This window comes from Erinaceus europaeus, chromosome 1 (genome assembly GCF_950295315.1).
Source record: "Erinaceus europaeus chromosome 1, mEriEur2.1, whole genome shotgun sequence".
NCBI lineage: Eukaryota > Metazoa > Chordata > Mammalia > Eulipotyphla > Erinaceidae > Erinaceus > Erinaceus europaeus.
The window spans coordinates 73,345,177-73,370,062 of NC_080162.1; the positions used below are offsets into that span (position 1 = coordinate 73,345,177).

At 41.0% G+C, this 24,886-nt stretch overlaps 1 protein-coding gene across 2 annotated transcripts in view; it reads right to left on the reverse strand.

Annotated features, from left to right (window-relative positions):
- PSMF1 (proteasome inhibitor subunit 1) overlaps positions 1 to 22,587 on the reverse strand; it is a 37,150-nt gene extending 14,563 nt beyond the window's left edge. The window contains exons 1-5 of one of the 2 annotated variants that reach the window (XM_060187922.1): positions 22,447 to 22,587; positions 20,898 to 21,041; positions 12,581 to 12,733; positions 9,698 to 9,780; positions 2,413 to 2,598 (exon numbers count right to left, since the gene is read on the reverse strand). In XM_060187922.1, the coding sequence (XP_060043905.1) occupies positions 2,413 to 2,598; positions 9,698 to 9,780; positions 12,581 to 12,733; positions 20,898 to 21,026 (551 nt within the window). In that variant the 5' untranslated portion in view covers positions 21,027 to 21,041; positions 22,447 to 22,587. Of the gene's footprint in view, positions 1 to 2,412; positions 2,599 to 9,697; positions 9,781 to 12,580; positions 12,734 to 20,897; positions 21,186 to 22,446 lie in introns of those variants that run through there. The other variant, XM_007523039.3, reaches the window with a different exon arrangement.
- Between the last annotated feature and the right edge of the window lie 2,299 nt (positions 22,588 to 24,886).

A 24,886-nucleotide genomic window follows, 5' to 3' on the forward strand; every position in this document is an offset into this window, starting at 1 on the left:
ACCACCACCTGGCCCCTCGTGTTTCTTTAGAGCCAGGAGTTAGCTTTAGATTCAGGTTGCTGTGAATTTAGTATTGCACCATATCACAAGATGCTTAACGTCTGGTTGTCATACTTTCTGTGTTAAGACTGACCTATAAGGGTTCAAGTATGATCAGTTTGATTCGTCCATTATAAAGATCCCAATCATCATTGACAAGTTGTGCCTAGCAGAGGTTACAACACTGTGATTTTTCTAATTCTTTCAAGGTCAAAATATTTCACTTTTACAATTACAGACTACAGGTCTGGATTTTCAGGCTAGAGTGGCATACCCTCCTTAGGCCACTGTGGAAATCCTGGAGGAGTTTTATTGTCATAGTGGTTGGAGGGTCCTCAGAGCATTTAGAGGCAGAGAGCAGAGATGTTGCATGATCTGTAATTTTCAGTAGAGCTCCACATAACAAAAGGATGGCCAACATTTCACACTACCTTGTAAAGTCTTATTCAACATTCATAGATGTATACAGTCTACACGTATTACTTGAATCTAAGAGCATTTTATAAATGAACAAACAGTATATTTTTGTTCTTATACAAAAATTTCCAGGAATCTAGAATTATAATTGAAGAAACACTGTCCATTATAATCTGTTTTGCCATACCGTTTACCATTTCAGAAGTTATTTAAGTAACAGCAACACCACTGGTGATATCTGAATTGTTGACATACACATCTGTTTGTGACAGCTTCTGTTAATATTGAATTTAAGATAATTCCACATACAAATGCAAATGTATGAAAATGTTTTTATTACATTCCATGTAACAATGCTCAAGCAACTACATGATGAAATGTATATTATCTTTTTATTCATGGCTTTCCTTCAGAAATTATTAATTTTTAAAAAATTTTGTACCAGAGCACTGACTATCTCTGGCTTAAAGTGGTTCCAGGAACTGAACCTGGAACTTGGACCTTCAGCTGTGAATGTTTTTGCATAAACACTATGCTATCTCCTCAGACCTCAGAGTCTGATTTCTTACTTATAGTTATGATTCTATACTGACTCCTTTTGAAAACTGGTTAGATGGTAAATTCTACTTTAAGAGAGTAAGGAAAACTTCACAGATTATATGCCTTGCAATGAATGGCAAGTGAGTCTGAGGTAACTGAGAATTACTATTTACTCAAGGTCTAAAAATCATCCCCAACTTGAAGGATGTCCAAGGCTTATTCTTTTTTTCCCTTTTTTTTAAAACAATATTTTATTTGTTTATTATTAGATAGAGACAGAGAAATTGAGAGAGGAGGGGGAGATAAAGAGGGAGAGACAGAGAGTGACACCTGCAGCTCTGCTTCACCACTCATGAAGCTTTCCCCCTGCAGGTGGGGACCAGGGGCTTGAACCTGGGACCTTGTGTGCTGTAATGTGAGCACTTAACCAGGTGTGCTGTCCAAGGCTTATTCTTAAATCTTGCCAACAATCCTGGCTACATCACAGAACACTGTGCTGGAAGTGAAGACACTTTGCCTCATTGATTAGTGGCTGGCCACCTTAAGCAGATTATCTTTATCTTTGTTTCTGTCAGATGATGTAAGCATATTTCAAACGTTTTGGCCACTTTTTATCATTCTCCACCAAACCTAGTATTCCCAAAGACTACCAAAGAAACTTTAACAATCACTACTTTCTGTGATAATTTTTTAAAGCTAACTATTTATATAACTAAGACAGAATAAAATAACAATGGAGGTGAAGGGAATGCTTATTATGGCCCCAAAGTAAGGCCTCTCTGAACTCTACCATTATATTTATATGGTGGACCGAAAATTGGGAAGTTCAATTTCAGCTAAAGACTTTAGTTTCCCTGGTCCCTTAGAGTTGAATTTTTTAGTCTTAAATGTTCCTAATCTAATATGCAATGATTGTGTACACGACTTGCTCATACCTCATGTTATTCTGGGGTAGTTCTGTGGTTGTCCAAGGGGCTAGAAACTATAATAAAATGAAATGAAATATGCAAAATAATAGGAACATCCCTGGAAAAGCAGATTCTGCATACTTGCTTTTTCTCAAAAAGTCTGATCCTGGACCTGCGAAGAACTCTGGGATGAGCGACAATCACTTAGGCAGCAAACCTGGAATATAGCACACAACCCTCAGAGGCACAGCGTCTTGCAGCCTCAGGGGTTCTGTACACCCTCTAGAAAGGTGCAGGCAGCCTTAAGATGCTGGACAGTCAGGGTAACTAGCAGCAGTACAAGAACTCAGAGTTCTACTGATGTGTCCATTTCTCTCTATATACACCAAGACCCAAATAATTCTGTTAAGGACATATGGAGGCTAGAGACAGGGTCAAGTGGCAGGATGGTCATGATTGGAAACCTTTTGCAAAAGCATGGACTGCTTGATGGGGGCCCTGTACTCACCAGGGAGGTTGTCGGCTGGTATGTGGGTGGTGAGGGGGAATGCGGAGTGGGTCCACCTCTCTGGCAGTGGCAGGAGGAAACTCCCGGTGGGGACTGCTTATACTAGCTTTGTCCCAGTATTCATGGATGGGTGTGATGATTCCAGACACAATACGAGACCGAAGCTCCTCACTGTTCTTGTAGGTCCTGCAGGAGGTAGACGAGGTGTCAACTGCTTGCACCTGGCTGGCAATCCTGTGCACTTTATTTTGGCGTCGGCAATGGCGACGGCGACCCTGACAGCTGCTGTTGTTGCGCTTGGACTGTTTACAAGGGTGGGAACGGGCCGCCCGGTGGACCTGGTTGAGGGGGGCAACAGCCCGGCGCTGTCTCCGAGGTTTGGGCCTAAGCTTCTTAGGCATCTGAGTTGCCCCTCCTCATTTACCACCCCATTAGAAAGAGGTGAGGGTGTAAGGGCACAGGGCCTACTGGCTACTCCTCTGTACCCAACAGTACCCCACCCTAGCTCACCCCACCCTTAGTCTCATTATGTGTTCATCATATGTGTCATGGGAAAAGCCATGAAGGAAGGCAATAGCTCCATGGGGAGGAAAGTGCAGTCAGTTTCCTTATGCAGGTAGTCAAAGGTTCAAGGTTCAGTTCTGTCACTCAAGGACTCTTGGAAGTGTTTCTTTTCTCTGTGGGAAACAAGCATTGCTTGCTTATGTATTGAGGCAGACAGATAGAACAGAGAGTAGGCAGGATTTCAGAATTTTTAGAAATCTCTCCTTTAAGAATGAAACATATCTGGGTCAAAAGGTAAACCCCACAAATATAAAGGAATTAAAAGTAAACAAAATATGTTCTCAAATCATATGGAAGCACAGTGAATATTAAAATGGAAAGGAAATCTCTATGTGGAAATTAAGCAAGTCTAGATAATCCTTGGACTATAAGCGGAGTTTTGGGGAAAAAATACTGAACAAAAAATTAAAATTCAACATATTAGAATACATGGGCTTTTTTCAGCCACCAGGTTCCAGATGCTACTATGATGCCAACTGGACTTCCCTGGGCAGATGATCCCACCAATGTGTCCTGGAACCCCGCTTCCCCAGAGGCCAGCCCCACTTGGGAAAGAGACAGTCTGGGAGTATGGATCAACCTGTCAACGCCCACATTCAGTGGGGAAGCAATTACAGAAGCCAGACCTTCCACCTTCTACACCCCATAATGACCCTGGGCCCATACTCCCAGAGGGTTAAAGAATGGGAAAGCTATCAGGGGAGGTGATGGGATACGGAATTCTGGTGGTGGGAACTATATCCCTCTTATCCTATGGTTTTGTCAAGTGTTTCCATTTTATAAATCAAAAAAAATTTTTTTAAATGGATACATGGGTATAGCTAATGCAGCATTAAGAGGAAACTTTGGGAGTTGGGCGGTAGCACAGCGGGTTAAGCGCACATGGTGCCAAGCACAAGGAACGGCGTAAGGACCCCGGTTCGAGCCCCCGGCTCCCTACCTGCAGGGGAGTCACTTCACAAGCAGTAAAGCAGGTCTGCAGGTGTCTATCTTTCTCTCCCCCTCTGTCTTTCCTTCCTCTCTCCATTTGTCTCTGCCTTATCCAACAACAACATCAATAACAACAATAAAACAAGGGCAACAAAAAGGGAATAAATAAATAATTTAAAAAATCTTTAAACAAAAAAGGAACATGAAGAGGAAACTTTATAGCAATAAATGTTAATACTTGAAAAAAAAATACAAATTCTGAGTCCTCAAGAATTTAGGAAAAGAATAAATCAAATCCAGGTCAAGCAGAAGAAATAAAAAAGAAACAGTAAGATTATTATTCTTTTAAAAGCTAGTTCTCCCCTCAAAATGAATAAAACTGATATCCTCTTAGTAACAAAATAAAAAGAAGATGCAAATCATGGTAACAAGAACAAAATATGAGTTTATAACAGTTCTATAACAATTGAAAGGAAGAGTAAACTAAAATCAACTACTGTCAACAACTTAGAATTCTTAAACCAATTTTTCAAAACCCACAAACAACTCAGTCATTATGAAATAGATAATCTTAAACAGTTCTATTAATTTAATGCAATACATACTCAAGCTCTACCTCCCCCAGTCCCTGGGCTTGGATCATTTCAGTAAAACAACTGGAAGGCTCCAATTTCCCAGTGTAAGATGCTTACATCAGGTCTGATTCAAAGTCTGCCTGCTCTAAAATAAAAGTTCTCACACATTTCTCAAATTTAGTGGAACTATCACTTTAGTAGTAGCAAAAGACAGCCTATCATTCTATAAGGGGAACAGCTGAAGGGGTGGGGGGAGGTTATACTTCTTAGCAAATCATAGTTTGCTCACCAAAGGAACAAATTCCTACCTAGAATAAACAAGACATGCTCTGAAAACCTCTCAGGGAAAGTGAGTTGGGAGTGTGTAAGCAGTGGCAGGCAGTGCACACAATGCTGCTGGTGGTCAGCCAGAGAGAAAGGCAGCACCAGACTCTTCCTTCTGCATGTTGACTGAGTTGGGCCCAGCATAAGGACTCTGTCCTTACATTTAAATTTGTTCTCAGAATGCTATGAAGTAGTAGTATTGTGTTTTCATTTCATGGTAATCAAAAACCAAAACACCTCCCATCTCCTTTCCTCCCCCCCCCAAAAAAAAAAACTCAAATGTTTTAAAATCATTATAAAACATGGTCATAGTTTCTCTCATGGTACTAACTGCTGAGGGAACTAAGTGTTCTAATGACCATTAAAAGACAACAAGTAACCCCATCCAAAAATGGGAGGACACGGACAGAATATTCACCACAGAAGAGATCCAAAAAGCCAAGAAACACATGAAAAAATGCTCCAAGTCTCTGATTGTCAGAGAAATGCAAATAAAGACAACAATGAGATACCAATTCACTCCTGTGAGAATGTCATACATCAGAAAAGGTAACAGCAGCAAATGCTGGAGAGGGTGTGGGCTCAAAGGAACCCTCCTGCACTGCTGGTGGGAATGTCAATTGGTCCAGCCTGTGTGGAGAGCTGTCTGGAGAACTCTCAGAAGGCTAGAAATGGACCTACCCTATGACCCTGCAATTCCTCTCCTGGGGATATATCCTAAGGAACCCAACACACCCAACCCATCCAAAAAGATCTGTGTACACATATGTTCTTGGCAGCACAATTTGTAATAGCCAAAACCTGGAAGCAACCCAGGTGTCCAACAACAGATGAGTGGCTGAGCAAGTTGTGGTATATATACACAATGGAATACTACTCAGCTGTTAAAAATGGTGACTTCACTGTTTTCAGCCGATCTTGGATGGACCTTGAAAAATTCATGTTAAGTGAAATAAGTCAGAAATGGAAGGATGAATATGGGATGATCTCACTCTCAGGCAGATGTTGAAAAACAAGATCAGAAAAAAAAAAACAAAAAAAACAAGTAGAACCTGAAATGGAATGGGTGTACTGCAACAAAGTAAAAGACTCTGGGTTGGGTGGGTGGGGAGAATACAGGTCCAAGAAGGATGACAGAGGACCTAGTGGGGGTTGTATTGTTATATGGGAAACGGGAATATTATGCATGTGCAAACTATTGTATGTACTGTTGAATGTAAAACATTAATTCCCGAATAAAGAAATTTTTAAAAAAAGTCTAGTATAATTCCTCAGTTCTTTCATAGGTTTTGTCAATTTCTCTCCCAATGGAATTCCAAAATGAAGAAGTTAAGAGAAAGAGCATACTTCAAATGTCCTTCCCTAAACCCTTAAGGGGTGTAAGTGGGTCATTTTGTGGGCAGCACCCAGAAAAGCAACTTTGCCAAGGTCAGACCTGGTCACACTTTACTGTTTCATCCTTTTCTGTGAAGCTACAAAACAAACTCAAGTCCTGCCCACAAGAAGATCACAGTCAATAAGGTAGACCAACTACAAGAAATTAATCAGAAAATACCCATTCGAAGTGCTTAAAAGCTAGTTTGGAACATCAGTTGTTGGAGAGCAGGGGAGATGTTTCTGAGGAACATTTTGATGGGAACTGAAGAAAGGGCAGCAGTGGTCATGAAGAGGTCGTGGAGTACTCTAGGCAGAGGGAAAAGCTCTGAAGAGAGGAGCAGCATAGCTCCCTGGCTGAGGCACAGGAACTAGGCTAGGAGGCTGGAGGTTGGGCACTACATTTCAGGCCTCATAAAGGATTTTGTTTATTTATCCTAAGATAAATGAACATTAATTGAAGGGTTTCTTTATAGATTAAAAAATTGTGGTTAAAATACAAATAAACTGTATCAACCTGTTTTAAGTAGTAAGTACAATTTCCACTGTTGTGAACCCACCACCATCCATTTTCAAGACATTTTGCTTCTTGCAAGATCAAAATGCTATACTCACTGAACAGTAACTCTCTATTATCTCATGTCCAAGTCCTTGGCAACCGCTATTTTATTTTGTTTCTATGAATCTGACTACTCTAGATAAGTGTAACCATATAGTATGTCTTCTGAGTGGTTTATTTTGCTTAGCATAAGGTCTCATGTTAATCCATATTGTAGGGCATTATTATTTCCTTTATTTTAGAAATTTAATACTATTCCATCATAATTATATACCACTTTTTTCTTTTTGCCTCTAGGGTTATTGCTGGGGGCTGGGTGCCTTCACTACGAATCCACTGCTCCTAGAGGCCATTTTTTCCATTTCCGTTGCCCTTGTTATTGCTGTTGTTGTTGTTGGATAAGACAGAGGGAAAGTGAGAAAGGAGGAGGAAGACAGAGAGGGGGAGAGAGACAGACACCTACAGACCTGCTTCACTCCTTGTGAAGTGACGCCCTCTGCAGGTGGGGAGCCATGGTCTTGAATCAGGACCCTCATGCTGGTCCTTGTACTTCGTGCCATGTGTGCTTAACTTGCTTTGCTATTGCCTGGCCCCCACCACATTTTATTTATCCATGCATCTGTGCAAGGTCCTCATGGATACTCAAATTGCTTTACCTACTATTAGCAATTGTGAATAAAGCTTCTATGAGCATGGGTGTAAAATATCTACTTGCAAATTTAATATCTACTTTAAATATACTGGACATACGCTGAGAAGGAAAGTTGCTGGATCATCAGGGTAATTTAATTGTTTTAGGAGCCACTGTTGTTCATAGTGGTTATATCACAATAGTTCCAATTTCTTCATATCCTCACCAATACTTGTTATTTTCTGATTTTAATAGCAGTCATCCTAAAGTATGTGAGATGCTGATCATATTTCAAGCAGGACTTTAACCATGATCTTAGCTATGTTTTAAAAAAGCTAGTGGACTACAGAATGGAAATCAACTGGAGATGGTGAGGAGTGCAAGTGTGGATGTCCTCGTGGCTAGGCTGCATGAGAAAGAAACTTTCTACAAAACTAAACATATTTTTAATATCACAAGAATAACTTCTAATGTAAAGGATTTTCATAATATGCATGGGTTCATCTGCTGTAACAAGTGTAGCATTCTCATGTAGGATGCTGATAGTGAGAGAGAGTGAATGTGCACTGATGCATGTGTATGGGGAGGCTACATGGGAATTCCTAGCACTTGTTAGGAATTTTGTAAAACTGTTCTAAAAACATTAAGTCTATCTTTAAAAAGTTGGGGTTTATAAGTTGGACTACATCAAATTGAAAAGTTTTTGTACAGAAAAAGAAACCACCACCCAAACAACTCCTTACAGCATGGGAGATAAAAGACATAAAGAGCTCACCAAACTCAGCAACAAAAAAAAGAAATGACCCCATCCAAAAATGGAGAGAGGATGTGTGTTGTGACACAGCCCATGAATAGGACTTTGGGACTTGATTAGCATATGGTTGAGGCTGACCATGAGAACACAATCAGCATATGGCTGATAGACTTACATAAACCAAGCAATTTAACTTTTTAACTTGTAGGAGGCTGGAAGATGCCCCCCCACACACACCTTCTTCTGCTTGTGCTTTAGTAATTTATGGATTCACAGGCCTAGCCTACTCTTACCTCTGCCTATAATTGCCTATCCTGCTGTACCTAAAATATACTGTTCCATACTGCTATACCACCATGTAATAAACCTTGTTTTAAACCTGCACCCAGTCTCACCATCCCTAAAATTTTTATTTTTTAATTACAATAGCTATGAACAGAATAGTCACCAAAGAAGAGATCCAAAAGGCAAACATATAAAAAATGCTCCAAGTCACTGATTGTAAGAGAAATGCAAATAAAGACAACAGTGAGATACTACTTCACCCCTGTGAGAATGTCATACATCAGAAATGATGGCAACAACAAATGCTGGAGAGGTTGTGGGGATAAAGGAACTCTCCTGCACTCCTGGTGGGAATGTCAATTGGTTCAATCCCTGTTGTGGGCAGTCTGAAGAACTCTCAGAAGGATAGAAATGGACCTACCCTCTCCTGAGGATATATTCTAAGGAACCAAACACACCCATCCAACAAGATTTGTGGTATACCTATGTTCATAGTAGCACAATTTGTAATAGCCAAAACTCGGAAGAAACCTAGGTGTCCAATAACAGCTGAGAGGCTAAGAAAGTTATGGTATTTATACACAGTGGAATACTCCTCAGCTATTAAGAATGGTGAATTCAACGTCTTCACCTCATCTTGGAGAGAGCTTGAAGGAGTTATGTTAAGTGAGATGGGCCAGAAAGAGAAGGATGAATGTGGAATGATCTCACTCATGGACAGAAGTTGAGAAATAAGAACAGAAAATGAAACACAAAGTAGAATTTGGACTGGGTTTGGTGTATTGCACCAATTAAAGGATTCTGGGGAAACAGGGGTTTTCAGGTCCTGGTGCAATGATAGTGGAGGAGGACCTAGGCTGGGGATGAGAGTATTTTGCAGGAAATTGAGAAATTTTATGTATGTGTTAGTAACTATGTTTTCTGTTAACCATTACCTCCCAATAAAAAATACATTAAAAAAAGTTGGGGTTGTAGCAGAGACCTGATTAGGTAAATATCCCCCCCCCCCCCGACAGGAGTCTATTCTAACTGACCCTTTTGGCCTAGCCCACTAACTCTATTCTATAATACTCTACAACCACTGCACATCTGTGGACTCTTGGATGTGACAGTTCTCATGGAAGTCTTCTTTTCAAATAAATTAACAGAAAAAAGACTGAAGAAATTATTTGTGCTCATATATGAAAAATCTTTCTGTGAACTTTCCTCTGGACACCTCTACCCAATCCTTACAGATGACCACTCTCTTGTCTTTATCCCAGGGAAAAGTTATCATTCATTTGAAGTACCTGTCAAATTCAACCAGGTGTTCTGAATCAATATAATCATCCAAGTTCAGGGTCAAATCTGACACTTGCTGTGAGCCATATTCCTAGAAAAATGAAAAAAAGAAAATGAGAGACAGAATATTTCTGGGCTGATGAGGGCTAATGGGAGGAAAGGGAGAGCAACAATTACATAAAGAAATGCCTATGTTTACAAAGATATGTAGAGAGACTGTTTGAAATATATGAATACCTTTTTTAAAAAATGTTTTGGAGTTTATTGGAATTAAGAATATAGCCATTCCAAGACAAAGCCCAGAAAGCCTACTTCTTAGATCACACAGGCATGTAAGTGAAGTGCTAGATGAATGCACAACTCTGACTTGGAGGTAGGCAATGTGGAGAAGCAGATCCAGAAGCAGGCAGACATCTTACTAATGAGGGAAGCAACAGAAGCAGCAGGGGTCACAAAATTAGTAGTTCCTGAAAAGGAAGGGGCTCTAGGGCTGTCAATGTTAGTCAGCACTGAATGTTCCTGGGTAGTGGCGGTAGCAATGGCTTCCATAATATGGTTTGGGACATTGACCTGAAACCTCAGAGCTAAACTTGCTTTTTAGTCCTCCCATTAATTCAAAGAGTTGTACAAATTCTTTTAATAAACTCAGTCTGTACAAATTAACCTGTGGTAGTTTTCTTACTGGTAACTAAGAACCCAAGAAGAAACAAGATAAATCAATCATGATGGTTTGGAATATTACATAGTAGTTAAAGATAATGAAGCATACCACTAAGCATCCCCATGTAAAGATCTTTAAAACATAACTGAGTGAAAAAAAGCAAGATGTAGTATCATATAAACGGCAGATACTTTTAAAAAAATATTTATTTTATTTATTTATTCCCTTTTGTTGCCATTGTTGTTTTATTGTTGTAGTTATTATTGTTGTTGTCGTTGTTGGATAGGACAGAGAGAAATGGAGAGAGGAGGGGAAGACAGAGAGGAGGAGAGAAAGATAGACACCTGCAGACCTGCTTCACCGCCTGTGAAGCGACTCCCCTGCAGGTGGGGAGCCGGGGTTCGAACTGGGATCCTTATGCCGGTCATTGTGCTTTGCGCCACCTGCGCTTAACCTGCTGCGCTACAGCCCGACTCCTGGCAGATACTTTTAAGTGAATACACAGACAACCAAAATGAACCTAACAAAAAAATCCTCATGGTGCTTATAGTCCAGTATTAAAATGCAAATATAACCAGTGCATAAATTAAGGACAGAATTACTAATTGTGGTTAATGATGGAGGAGATAATTTTTTCCCCCCTAGCAGGTGAAAATAGGTAGAGTAGAACTTTTTAGGAAGTGAGAAATTAGAGGGAGCTAGCTAAGGCTACAGGGTTGGTGGAGAGTGTGACTGTGTATGGTGGCCAACAGTGAAGAGGGAAAGCTTTATAATGCAGGAAACATTAACTGGAAAGCTTTTAAGACAGCAAAAAGCTAGGCTTATTTAGAGAACTAAAAGTAGGCCCTTGGGAAGATAGTAAGCTTTTTTTTTCCCCCTACCATTATTTAAAGATAATGAAGTATGCCTTTAAGCATCCCCATGTAAAGACCCCTAAAACATAATTTAGTGAAAAAAAGCAGTATCAAATAAATTGCAGATACTTTTAAATGGACATACACATACAACCAGGACAAATGTAACAAAAAAATGGGTGGATTTACTTACCTTAATTTACTTAATCATTCCCTTATGATGGAAAGTTTCTTCTTCAATAATACCAGGTGGTGAACAACTTACATGCACAAAGCTTTTCTTACCTTATATATATATATATTTTTTACTTTTTTTTCTTTATTGGGGGGATTAATGGTTTACAGTCGACAGTAAAATACAGTAGTTTGTACCTATATAACATTTTTTCAGTTTTTCTTTTTTAAAATATGCTTTATTTATTTATTTAAATGCAGGTATTTTTCTTTTTTTTAAATTTTTAAAAATCTTTTTATTTTATTTTATTTATTACTGGATAGAGACATAGAGAAATTGAGAGTGGAGGTGGGAGGAGAGAGGGAGAGAAACAGAAAGACACCTACAGCCTGCTTTACCACTTATGAAGCTTTCCTCCGGCAGGTGGGGACCAGGAGCTGGAACCTGTGTCCTTGTGCACTGTAATGTGTGCGCTTAACTGGGTGCGCCACCACCTGGCCCCACTTTATTTATTTTAATGAAGGAGATCAGAGAGAAAGATACAGAAATAAGAGCATTGCTAAACTCTGGCTTATGGTGGTGCTAGGGATTGAACCTGGGACCTCAGAACCTCAGGCATGAAAGTTGTTTGAATAACTTATGTTATCTCCTTCACTCCACAAAGCTTTCCTATATTTAGGTTTCTTGTCTTAGGATAAAGTTATAGAAGGAGGATGACTGGGTTTTTGTAAACATTTAGGATTGTTAGGGCCCAGGCGGTGGTGAACCTGGTTAAGCACACATATTACAGTGTGTGAGGACCTATGTTCAAGCCCCTGGTCCCTACCTGCAGGGGGAAAGCTTTGCAAGAGGTGAGGGCTGCAGGTGTCTCTCTGTCTCTTTCACCATTTTTTTTTCTTCTTTTCTACCAGAGCACTGATCAGCTGTGGCTTATGATGGTGAGGGGGACTGAACCTAGGACTTGGGAGCCTCAGGCAAGACAATCTCTTTGCATAACCATTATGCTATCTACCCCTGCCCTCTCCTTCACTATTTCCCCCTTCACCCTCAAATTCTCTCTGTCTCTATCCAATAATAAATAAATGTAAAAAAATTTAAAAAAATATTTAGGGCTCTTAATTCATAATGTTAAACAGATTTCAACAAGTCAATCCCACTGCGCACTCCTATTAACAAACTCTTAAGTCTCCCAGAGACTCACCAACACATTGATGATCATGCTGTTTTCCATGGTGATGGCCTTCACAAGGAGTTTTTTGGACCCATCCTTAGACTCATACCGGAGGACATACAGGTCTTTATTGTTGTTCCATTTGGCTGGTAGAAGTTCTGATTTCTTATCATTGGGACCTGGCTGAGAAGATAAGCAAGGTTGAGAGGAGGAAGATCACACAGCTATAAAGTACTTCATATATTGCGGCTGGGCAGCGGCACATCCAGTAGGGAGCACAAGTTACTATGAATGAGGGCCCCACCTGGAGGGGGTGTGGGGAACTTCATAGGTGATGGAGCAATGATGAAGTGCTCTTTCTATAGCCCTTCCCTCTTAATTTCTGTTTTTAAAAAAAAAAGTAAAAATTCCATGGTCACAGAGGGAAAAAAAAAAAAAAAAGAGGTCTAGGATCTATGCCTTTGGACTACTGCTTTTATGTTCCTCCCTCATCTTTTACTGTTTTTATGACACTGCACTGGAGCCTACCAAGAACTTGCAGTCTTAGATTAAGACTAATCTCTGTTTCCCTGCCAAGAATAAAGCAAATCATTTCAGAAACACTGTGAAATTCAAAGGCAGTGGTTTTTCAATATTTGAGGGTATAGCTTGGTGGCATACCATTTCAGTTGTAGAAAAGTTGACTGTAAAACTTGGAACTTGGACTACTGCAATCATACCACCGACATGCTGCTTAAAAATACATATTCTAGGGCAGGGGAGACAGCTCATGAAGCAGGGCACTTGTCTTACCATGCATGCAACCTGGCCAGGTCCAAGCCCCAGCACACACCACATGGAGTTATTACAGCTCTGTGGTATCTCTCTCACTTTGTCTGTTTTTCTGAAAAACTCAACCCACAGTGGTGAATTTATGCATATGGAAGGCCCCCAGAGATGTGAGGGAAAAAACAGATTCTAATGTATTCCCCCTCCCCAACTACTATGATAGATTAACAAAAAGTTATACACAACTTTCATACACACATAAAGTCTTGCCTTTTTCACTTTATATTAGTTAATTCACTATGTAGCATCCTGCTGCTTTATAGTCCACAGCCAAATTCTGTTCCATTCTATAAATATGCTGTCACGTTTTTTGAATATTTCCAGTTTGTGTTTTTTTGTTTGTTTGTTTCTGTCATAATGAATGCTGCTATAAACATTCCTGTATATATCTCCTAGTACACATGTGGATGAGTGTCTGCAGACTATACCTGGGGAAAGAACTGTGTGAGTTCTCGTTGTCTAACATGGTCAGCAATACTGTTATTGTCCAATTCTAAAACATTTATTTATTTATTTTTGTTTTTTTTATTTAAAAAATTTTTTAAATCTTTATTTATTTGATAGAGATAGCCAGAAGTGGAGAGGAAGGGAAGATAGAGAGGGAGAGAGACAGACCTGCAGCCCTGCTTTATCACTTGTGAAGCTTTCCCTCTCAGGTGGGGACTGGGGGCTTGAACCTGGGTCCTTGTGCATTGTAATGTGCACTCACCAGCTGTGCCACCAACTGGCCCCCCCAAAATTATTTACTTATTAGATAAAGACAGAGAGAAATTGAGAGAAGAGAGGGAAATAGAGAAAGGGAGAGAAACAGAGAGACACCTGTAGCACTGCTTCACTGCTCATGAGCTTTTCCCCCGTGGGTGAGGCTCAGGGGATTGAACCTGGGTCTTTGAGCACTTAAATGTGTGTACTTAACCAGGTATGCCACCTCCTGGTCCCTAATTTTAAAACTTTTACTCATCTAGTTGGTGCAAAAATGTATCACTGTCAGTTGTAATGTCCTACTTTGCTTTTAATTACCCTAGGACTTTTCCTTTTATACTTGAAGTTTGAGAAAGTTCTCAAAACTATTCTATAATAAAAGCAAACAGTGAACTGCAGTTAGGGATAGATCACAAATAAAAGAAACCTTACAAAATAAGTGTTGTCTTTGAAACTGCTTATTATTTAAAGCTTCCCTTCAGTAAAGATACCACAAAGGTAATAAGTAGTCACAGACTAAGATAAGATAGTTTCCATGGATGCAAATGAAAAAGAATTAGTAATTAGCATATGGAGGGGATGTCTAGAAAAATACCAAAATTGGAAACTCAATTGAAAAACTGGTAAAAGATATAAACAGACAAAAGATCTGCATTATATAAAGTTTTTCAACTTCACTAGCAACCAGAGAAGTTCAAGTTGAAATAATAAGATAGCAGGTTATACCTTTCTACTTTCCACCAGGGGTGTATGTGTGGGGCACACCTCCAGGCACTAGTAGTGGCCAATTACAATTACAGAATTCCTCTGGTAGGATCAACTGAAACAAAATTCCCTATGACCTAAAACTTACACTTTTTTATTCCATTTCTCCTGTTCTTTTTTTTTTTATTTTATTGATTTAATAATGATTGACAAGATTGTAGGATAAGAGGTATACAATTCCATACAATTCCCACCACCAGAATGAAGAAACACTACGGACAAGACAAGAAATCCTCATCAGTCTTATCAGTGACGACAAAATGCAAAATGTGCTCAGAGTAGAAGGTCATGTAATAGTTATAAAGGGCAAACTAAATTTAAATGATCGATTTTTAAAAAATAACCAATATCACATACACACACACAAAGTTAGGAAAAATAAAATTTACAGTCTAGTAGCATTTATGTAAAGATTTAACACACACACACACACACACACACACACACACACACACCCTGGTATTTCTTTCATGGACTTATATTTATATAGCTAAACACACAGTAAATAGATGGGAAAACTCTGTAGGACATAGTACGAAGTAGGACAGTGGTGAAGAGCAACAGCAAGTCAAAGGCCCAGCAACACGGGCCCTTCATACACCCTGGACAATGGAATGTCACAGCTGAAGAACTGCAGGCCTCTCCTCTTTGGTCACCCTTGTGCTTAGGGAATTTGATGGGGAAAGCAGCTCCAAATAAAATTCAAGCTGCTGCAATTGGAAAGTTTTAAAACCTGGCCTAGAAATAAGGGAATCTACAAGTCTGAAGCAGAGATACGAATGATAAAAACAAAAGTGAAAGTAATGACGAACAAGTAAATGGGAAAAGCTGGTTCCCCCCCCCCCCTTTAGTTTCCTGTAACATATTCAATGTTGTGAATTTGTTTCACTTTGGAAGATTTTTTTTTTTTTTGAGGGGGGTAGTGGAGGTGGTTGCCATGGTCTCTTGCATGCAGAATTTAATCACTTCAAGGACAATTTTTAAATAAAAATTTCAGAGAGAAAGAGACGAATAAGGAGGGAGAGGCATTGCAGAACTGTTCCACCATCCATGGCACTTTCCCCAATACATGTGGTTGTGTGGCTTCAACCTGGGACTCTGCACACAGTATAGCATGCACTGTGCCCTCCTGGGTGAGCAATCTCTTGGCCCTGGAAGTCTAAATTTTGACATGTGTTACCTGTATCCTGTCAAGCATTTTTGAATTTACACTTATGCCCTCCACATGTAATATTCAATTCATTAGAATTTTTCCTTGAATGGTCTGAGAGCAGGTGCAGTGAATAAAGTGCTGGACTTTCAAGCACAAGGTCTGAGTTCGATCCCCCCACAGCACTTGTACCATGTCTGGCTCTAACTCTCTCTCATCTTCTATCCCTCTCATTAATAAATAAATGTTTTAAAAATTCTTTTTTCTTAAGACTATAGTTAATTCAGTCTGTTCATTGTGTCATAAACTCTGACTTTCAAAACAAGAAAATCCTGGGACCAGGTGAGGCTGCTGCCTCTCATTGCAGAGAGTCAGATGTTCCCCAACTCAGTTGTTACCCTGATACAAGGAGGACTGTTAGGATGGAGAGGGGATGGTCCTGGTGATAACAAGCCAAACATGGCATTCAACTGCCCCGTAAACTCTTAGATCAAGTATCAGGCCTCCCAGAGAGTTTTGATTGAAAAGCAGCCAAAGTGAATGACTGGACAGCTTAAGTCCCTGTGATGGAAAAACATGTAATATTTGAGAACTGCCCAAGGTTAGAATAATTTAGGTGCAGAGTTTGGCTATGCATTTGGAGTTTCTGGTTGCCTAGGTTATAAATAGTGAAGATTTTCTGGCCTCCATAAAGTAAAGCAAGTTGCTCCTTTAGGTGAAGTCCTGGAGCCTAAAGCATTCTTCAGTGGTCATGTATTCATCTCAACACTTCTGCACTAAAATGTAATCACAGATACCAAGTGGGCCATTCTGGTTATTTCCTCTCTTTCTCTCATAACTCTTTGAGTCTTACAAGAGAAAATGAAAATCTTTATGGCTGTTTTTATCCCCCTCACCCACTGTATCACTTGACACAATTGTAATGCAGTGGTACTGACTCAAGAGTAGGGAAAATTCAAATATTAAATTTTTACTGGATGACTGTGTTGCTCTTCTAAACCAATTCTAGAATCCCCTTGTATCAAAGGAGACAAAACCAAAGAGAAAAAGCAGAAACTTTAGCTTTCCATTTAACTGCCAATATATTACATGGTCAAATATATGCTTTTGCAACCCTCCTTGCTCTCCTATTATCTCCAAAAGGGTGGGAGAATAGGAGGTAGTTGGAGAGGCAACATAATCATCTTCTGAGTTTGACAAACACTGTAGGTGTCAGCTGCCTCAGACCAATTATACCCCTCTTAAATAAACCAACAGAAAAGATGCCTCTCCACAGGGCATCTAGTATGAATGAGAAGATTTAGCTGAACTGAAAGGAGGGCAAATGTAACTTGAGTCTCCAAGGCACTAAAGAAAAAGGTGGGGGTGGGGTCGGCCTGTAGCACAGCAGCACATGGCATGAAGTGCAAGGACCAGTATAAGGATTCCTATTCGAGCCCCCCCCCCCCCATCTGCAGGGGAGTCGCTTCACAAGTGATGAAGCAGGTCTGCAGGTGTCTATCTTTCTCTCCCCCTTCTTCCCTCCTCTCTTCATTTTTCTCTGTCCTATCCAACAACAGCAACATCAACAACAACAACAATAATAACCACAACAACCATAAAACATCAAGGGCAACAAAAAGGGGAAAAAAATAGTCTCCAGGAGCCACTAGTGGGTTCGTGGTGCAGGCACCAAGCCCCAGCAATAACCCTGGAGGAAAAAAAAAAAAAAGGGAGTTGGGCGGTAGCTTAGCTAAGGATTTCGGTTCCCTACTGGGGAGCCACTTCACAAGTGGTGAAACAGGTCTGCAGGTGTCTGTCTTTTTCTTCTCTATCTTCCCTCTTCCCTCCATTTCTCTCTGTCCTATCCAACAACGACAACATCAATAACAACAACAATAATAACTACAACAATAAAACAACAAGGGCAACAAAAGGGAATAAATAAATATTTAAAAAAATCTTAAAGTAAAAGGTAGGGAGAAGCAAAATATACCATACTTTCACATGCAATACAAATACCCACTCTCCCTCCTGCCCTGCTGGCAAACATGATTAAGCACTGGAGTGGACAGACCAAGAGTGGGCAATGCCTTCCAAAAACCCCACATCCCCTCTTTCTTTATCCCCTAAGATACCTGGAGCCAGGAACATAACACATGGCACTGTAAATAGAGGAGAATTAGATGGATCTCTGGAAATCAGACTAAGACCTTTGATTTATTATGCCTCCACAGCTATTGCTGGGACTGCTATTTCTTTTCTTTCTTTCCTTCCTTTTTTCTTATAGAGGGTGAGACACAGAAAAGGACAGAGAAGGAAGGGGAGAGAAGGACAGACACCTGCAGCATTGCTCCACTGCTTATGCAGCTTTCCCCTGCAGTGGGAATGGGGTCTTCAATGTGTGGGCTCTACTGGGTGAATCACCACCTAGCTCACAAGATCTTTTATATTTAAAAATTAGTGTTTTGAGATCATATTATCTCTATGAATTTCACCTTTAAATTTGAGAGCCTGGAGAGTATGGCAAGGGAGAGATGATAACTAGAAAAAGTAACAATCTGTATAAACTGATATCTCTAAACTATCAAAAGGGATTCAGACAGTGGGCTGGGCGGTAGTGCAGTGGTTTAAGTGGACATGGTATGAATCGAGAAGCTGGTGTAAGGACCCCCCGGTTCAGCCCGGCTCCCTACCTGCGGGGTCAAGGGGTGTCACTTCACAAGCGGTGAAGCAGGTCTGCAGGTGTCTATCTTTCTGTCCCTCTCTCTCGATTTCTCTCTGTCCTATCCAGCAACAACAACAGCAGTGGCAACAGCAACAAGGGCAACAAAATGGGAAAAATGGCCTCCAGGAGCAATGGATTTGTAGTGCAGGCACCAAGCCCAAGCACTAAATCTGGAGGCAGAAAAAGAAAAAAAAAATCTGTGTTGTTAAGTATATATAGAATGGGGAAAAGAGAAGGGAGGTCTTTTTTAACAAGCTCCTGTTGGGGGTGTGAGGGAGAGGTCTGATAGTATATAGGGATAATTGAAAAGAGTGAAGCACATGAAGTGGCACTGAGAGCGGGGCACACTAGACCAGACCACAGCAGGGCAAGAACGGGCTTAGGGCTGATGGGAAAGTCCCAAGGTCAGAACCAAGTCTTACTGTTCTCTCCAATCTCACTGTCCCCTTCATCATACGGCACATCACTTTGCTGGGAGAGCTTCCTAGGAAAAGTTGAGATGAAATGACAGAGGCAAGTGAAAGATTAGAAAGATGAAGTGCAGCAACTAAGGAGACACAGGTTTCTGTTTGGGAGTCTATGCCACAAAAGAAGAATTGTACCATTTGTCACTGGGTAGCCCATCTCTACAGGTATGCTCAAAGGCAAAGACAAAGTAGATAAAATGAAGTGCAGGGTTAAAAAGTCAAGGACAGACACATCTGGGAGAAAGAAGACATACAGGGATTTGTATGTAGAGTTAATCTGCCTTTTCCACCCTTATTTTCAGTCCCAGAGTTCATGTGAGGGACAAACATGCATGAATCTAGAGGAAGGGATAGGGAGTGCTAACTGTTGATCCAGGGTTCCTGTGAGATGAGGTCTGGGGGGAATAAAAGAGTCCGAAAGCTATGACAGTCCTTGTCCTTTAGGTAGGAGTAAAGCAGGAAAGGGTGTGAGGGTCTTGATTTCAGCTCCAAGGGGCAGAGGGCGGGACGCAATACCTGGCTCTAAATGCATTCTTTTTTTGTTGGTTTTTTTATTTATTAGATAGAGACAGAAATTTAGAGGGGAGGGGGAAGTATAGAGGGAAAGAGACACAGAGACAACCCTGCAACCCTACTTCACCACTCATGAAGCTTTTCCCCTGTAGGTGGGGACCAGGGGCTTGAACCTGGGTCCTTATGCACTGTAATGTGTGTGCTTAACCAGGTGTGCCACCACCTGGTCCCTCAAAATGCACTGTTTGAGGAAAGATCCCTACAGGTATGTCAGGAGAGGAAAATTAAAGAGTCTGAATGAATGTCTGAAAGAGAAGAAGTAGGGAGTTTAAAAACAAGTATTAAAAAAACACACAAGTATTTAGAAATGAGCAGAAGGGGGAGTCAGGCAGTAGTGCAGCGGTTTAAGCGCAGGTGGCGCAAAGCCCAAGGAAGGATCCCGGTTCCAGTCCCCGGCTCCCCACCTGCAGGGGAGTCGCTTCACAGGTACTGAAGCAGGTCTGCAGGTGTCTATCTTTCTCTCCCTCTCTCTGTCTTCCCCTCCTCTCTCTATCTCTCTGTCCTATCCAACAACAATGACATCAAATAACAATAATAATTATTACAACAATAAAACAACAAGGATAACAAAAGGGAATAAATAAATAAACAAAAATTTTAAATGAACAGAAGGTCAAGCTTGCACTGTAAGATGCAATGAGGCGCCCTTTCTCCAGACCTGGTCTACATCCTGAGGGTAAGTCTGGGGAAGGCTGGAGTCCTCAGTACAGAGTGTGTAAGGTCCTGAGTACAGAGATATCTAGTGGAAGCTCGAGACAGTACGTGGTCAGTTTTCTGTACAGTGTCCTTCTCTCCACCCTCTGGGGGTGGGACTTCGTGGAGTTCAGGCAGCTAAACTGTTAGGGATTGGGACGGCTGACACTCTAGTCTCAGTGCCGGATCCACACAATCCTGGCTGGACAGACTGCCAGGCTGGGCTGAAGACGGGCAATTCTTGGGTTTACAAGTCGTGCTGTGCCAGCAGTGCTGTGCCGTGCGGGGCACCGGGACAGAACACAAGCTCCCCGCCTGGGAGACAGCACCGATCGATCGTGTCCAGCCGAGGCCCCATACTTGCGAGGGCGGAAGAACAGGCCTCCAGCCCTCTTGGGCTTTTGCAGAAGACACCTTTCCCTTTGTTGGGTCCCCAGGTCCCCAAGCGGCGCCGTGTCGTACCTGGTCGCCGGTCCCCAAGCAGTAGTAGCCGTGCGTCACCATCTCCCAATGCAGGAAGCAGACTAGGGCGTCCTGCGCAGTGGTGATGGACGGCGCCGCCGACGCAAACAGAACCTCCAAGCCCGCCATGCTCGCTCACGGCTTCTGCGGGAGGAGGGAAGAAGCGGGGAAGAGGTCTGGGAGCCTCCGCCTCCAAGCACGGAAGACTCCACTCAGTTGCACCCGCACTACACTAGCTGCGTCTCCACCTGCGACCAATATGGAGACGCCCGGGGCGGGGCGCTGTCGCCGGAAATAGCCCCAAGCGGCTGGCTCTGCTGCCGAGGCCGGTCGGCTTGGAAATTCCGGCGTGACACTGAAAGTTCCGCCTAGCAGTGGCATCCCGGTTCGTGTGGCCCATGACACCTGGGGGAATCTCCAGTTCCCCAGGGAATAAGGCAACTTGTACACAGTGTTGAGTTCTCGAGGAGAGATTACCTAGTTCTGAACCACGGAAATCTTAACCTCAAAATGTGGTGGGTGTATGTCAGGCAGTGGAGAGAGTCAAAGGAAATACGACTGAAACATATTCATAGTAACGACGTTTATGCAATGCTTGCTTTGTGCCACGCTGTTCTAAATGCTTTAAAATTTTTTTTTTATTCATTTATTTCATTCTCAAGACCCACTTCTCTAGTAATAACAGCAGCCCTACTTTACAGAAAAGTAAACATGCCCAACAGTGTGTGTGTGTGTAGAACTGGCCACAATAACACAATGCGTTAGTGACAGAAATGCTATTGAAACCTGACTGTCTGGCTCCTAGGATAAAATTTGTAAAATGTTTATTGCGTGCTAGATTTTGTACTACAAATGTGACATCAGTCTATCAAAAAAGAAACATGGGTTTTTTTAGAAGCTAACATGAGATAAAGATTGGTTAGTTTTTTTTTTTTGGGGGGGGGACTGATTCCAAGAAGTAGCAGTAATGGAATGGGGCAAGGATAGAAGGTAGGACAGGCAAAATGTGTTGTGTGATCAACTCTGTCATCTTGGACACCTGGAGATCAATCATACTGGGAAACTAGGAAATAGTATAGGACATGTGTCAGAGTGTACCAACTATGTTATAGGGATCTGGGTTTCCATAGATTGAGGTTCATTTCAGGTGACATTAAACAAACAAAACCTGAGGGTAGAAAATTGCATTTTAGAGAAAATATCTAGCTTTTGGTGCTTGGAGTTGGTTGCCGAGGAGTAAGCAGTTTAATTTGCACTCCTGATATTGTTATTCCTTCGTTTCCCTTAAGATAACATTTAAAAAGAGAGAGGTAACAGTTTGCCTTTACAAAGTCTGTGGCCCTAGGGCCATAATGAAATAGGTATCAACATGTGTGTATTAAAATAACTAGATGAGCCCTGTGTCTTTTACTTGGGCTGCAAATCACCTGATGTTCAATATTGTGTTCCATCAACAGAAGGACTTTCAGTGGATAGTAAGTGAGAATCCCTGGGATAGGAGGTTGCTTGACCCTTGCACTGATTCATTTAACAATTTCTCTGGACTTACCTCCATCAACAAAATTCTCTGTGTTCCGTATGAGATATGTGGATGGCTGAGAAGGGAAGCAGATGGGAAGTATTTCCCTGGCTGGGCCCCCGTTGCCTAGGCAGTGGGAAGCCCATGCCAGAGATGAGGGCCCAGGATGATGGAAAAAATGGGGCAGGTGGCGGTAGCCACCAGTCCTTTGTTGCCAAGTGATAGCAATGTTGGTATTCCAAGCTCTCTGTCTCCTTGGAAACCATGAAGAGGTGGACTGAGGGTCAGGGTCCAGTGAGCATTGAAGTCAGATCATTTGCCACTGAAGTTATCTTTATCTTTTGGCCTGTTACCAGCCCAAGCACTTCACCTCCAGGAAATCTTGTGTGACTAATACTGTTTAACAGTAACTGGAACCTAAGACTTCCAGTCTCCCTAGTCAGTGTAGTGCCCAGTATATTTGGAACTTGGAGGAGTTAATTTTCTTAATGACTTAAATATAACTGATAGTTTCAAAAGCGTATGTTTATTGTGGCAAAATATCTGTAACATAAAATTTATGTTAGCTATTTTTAAATGTGTAGTTTAGTGGTATTAAGTATATTTGTATTGTGCCACCACTACCACCATCTATCTCCAGCATTCTTTACAAGATTTGTTGAGTTTTTATGTGCATCTATTTCTTGGATCTCTATTTTTGGTTCTATTAATCTATTTGTCTATTCTTTCACCAACACCACACTAACTTGTTTAATGTAGTTTTACAGTGAGTTTCAAATTCAGGTAATACTAATCATCTAACTTTGATTTCTAATATTATTTTCACTATTCTGGGTCTTTTGCCTCTCAAAGAAAACTTTAAAATAAGCATTTCAGTATCCGCAAAATTATTTGTTGGGATTTTTATTTGGATTGTATTGAACCTATTAATCAAGTTCTAAAGGACCAGAAACTTAGCCATATTGATCTTACTCTCCATTAACACAAATTATCTATCTACTTGCTTATTAATTTGATGTATGTATTTTATTTTTAGATAAAAATTTAGTTTATCGTGTCTTTAATGAGTTGAGATGTTTGATGGTGTCTATGTGTCAAAATTTGAATTTTTTACATGTTCTGGTTCTTAGTCTCCTCGGATTATGATTTACAAATTCTAAAATTCTGCGGATTGTATTTTTACTTTGTTAGTAGTGTTCTTGGATGCACAAAAGTTTACAATTTTGAAAGTCTCTTTGCAAAATCATTATATTGTCTCCCTAGTCCCAAATCATGATATTTACAATACTCCCAAAATTTCCTCATGTCACTTTGCAGTTAATATGTCTAACCTCTGGTCCAGACAACCACTGATCTGCTCTGGGTCTCTGTAGATTACGTTTGCCTTTTGAAATCACACACACACACACACACACACACACACACACACACACACACACACACACATGCGCGCGCGCGCTGGGGACCTAGAGAAGCAGAAGTCAGAATGGAGTTATCAGTGATGCAGATTGATTGCAGATAAAGGTTTGTGAAAGAGAATGGGGAACAGGAACAGAATTTTTCTGGAAACAGATGGGGAAGATACATCAACATGCAGTGACACCTGTGAAAGAAGAGGGGAAAGAATGGGGACTGGACAGAAGGTGCCTCAGACTTTAATTTACTTTTGAAAAAAATCTCAGTCAATCCAACAGGAAGCCCCCAGTGTGAGGGTATCCCATAGTGTAGATGACCAGCAATTTTTCTGTACGCTACTTGGCACACCCACTTGAGTATGCATGTTACCATGTATAAGGACCCAAGTTCAAAGCCCCTGATTGTCACCTGCAGGGGGAAAACTTCATGAGGGGTGAAGTGGATATGCAGGTATCTTTTTCTCTCTTTATATCTCCCTGCCTCTCTCAATTTCTCTTGGTCCTATCAAATAAAATTTTTTAAAAAGAAAAAAGTGGCTTCCAGGAATCATGGATTTGTTGTGCAGGCATTGAGCCCCAGAATACCCTCACACTGGGGGCTCCTTGTTGGATTAACTGAGATTTTTTTCAAAAGTAAATTAAAGTTTGAGGCACCTTATGTCCAGTCCCCATTCCTTCTCTTCTTCTTTCACAGGTGTCACTGCATGTTGATGTGAATATCTTCCCCATCCGTTCCCAGAAAAATTCTGTTCCTGTTCCCCATTCTCTTTCACAAACTTTTATCTGAAATCAGTCTGCAATCACTGATAATTTTTTTGTGTGCAGGCACTGGGCTCCTGGTGGGAAAAAGAAAGAAATAAAAAAAGATCTGATTACTACAAAACTTGTATTAGTTGAAATGTAAAGATCAAGGGAGTTACTGTCAACTTTTGGAGAGTTTGAAAGTTTGGAGTAGCAGGAAAGCAAAAATTGTGTTTGTCTCCTGCCCTTGAGTCAATATTCAGGGCAATGCCTGCAAAAGTGGCTGCAAAACTAAATTTTGAATCTCCAGATTC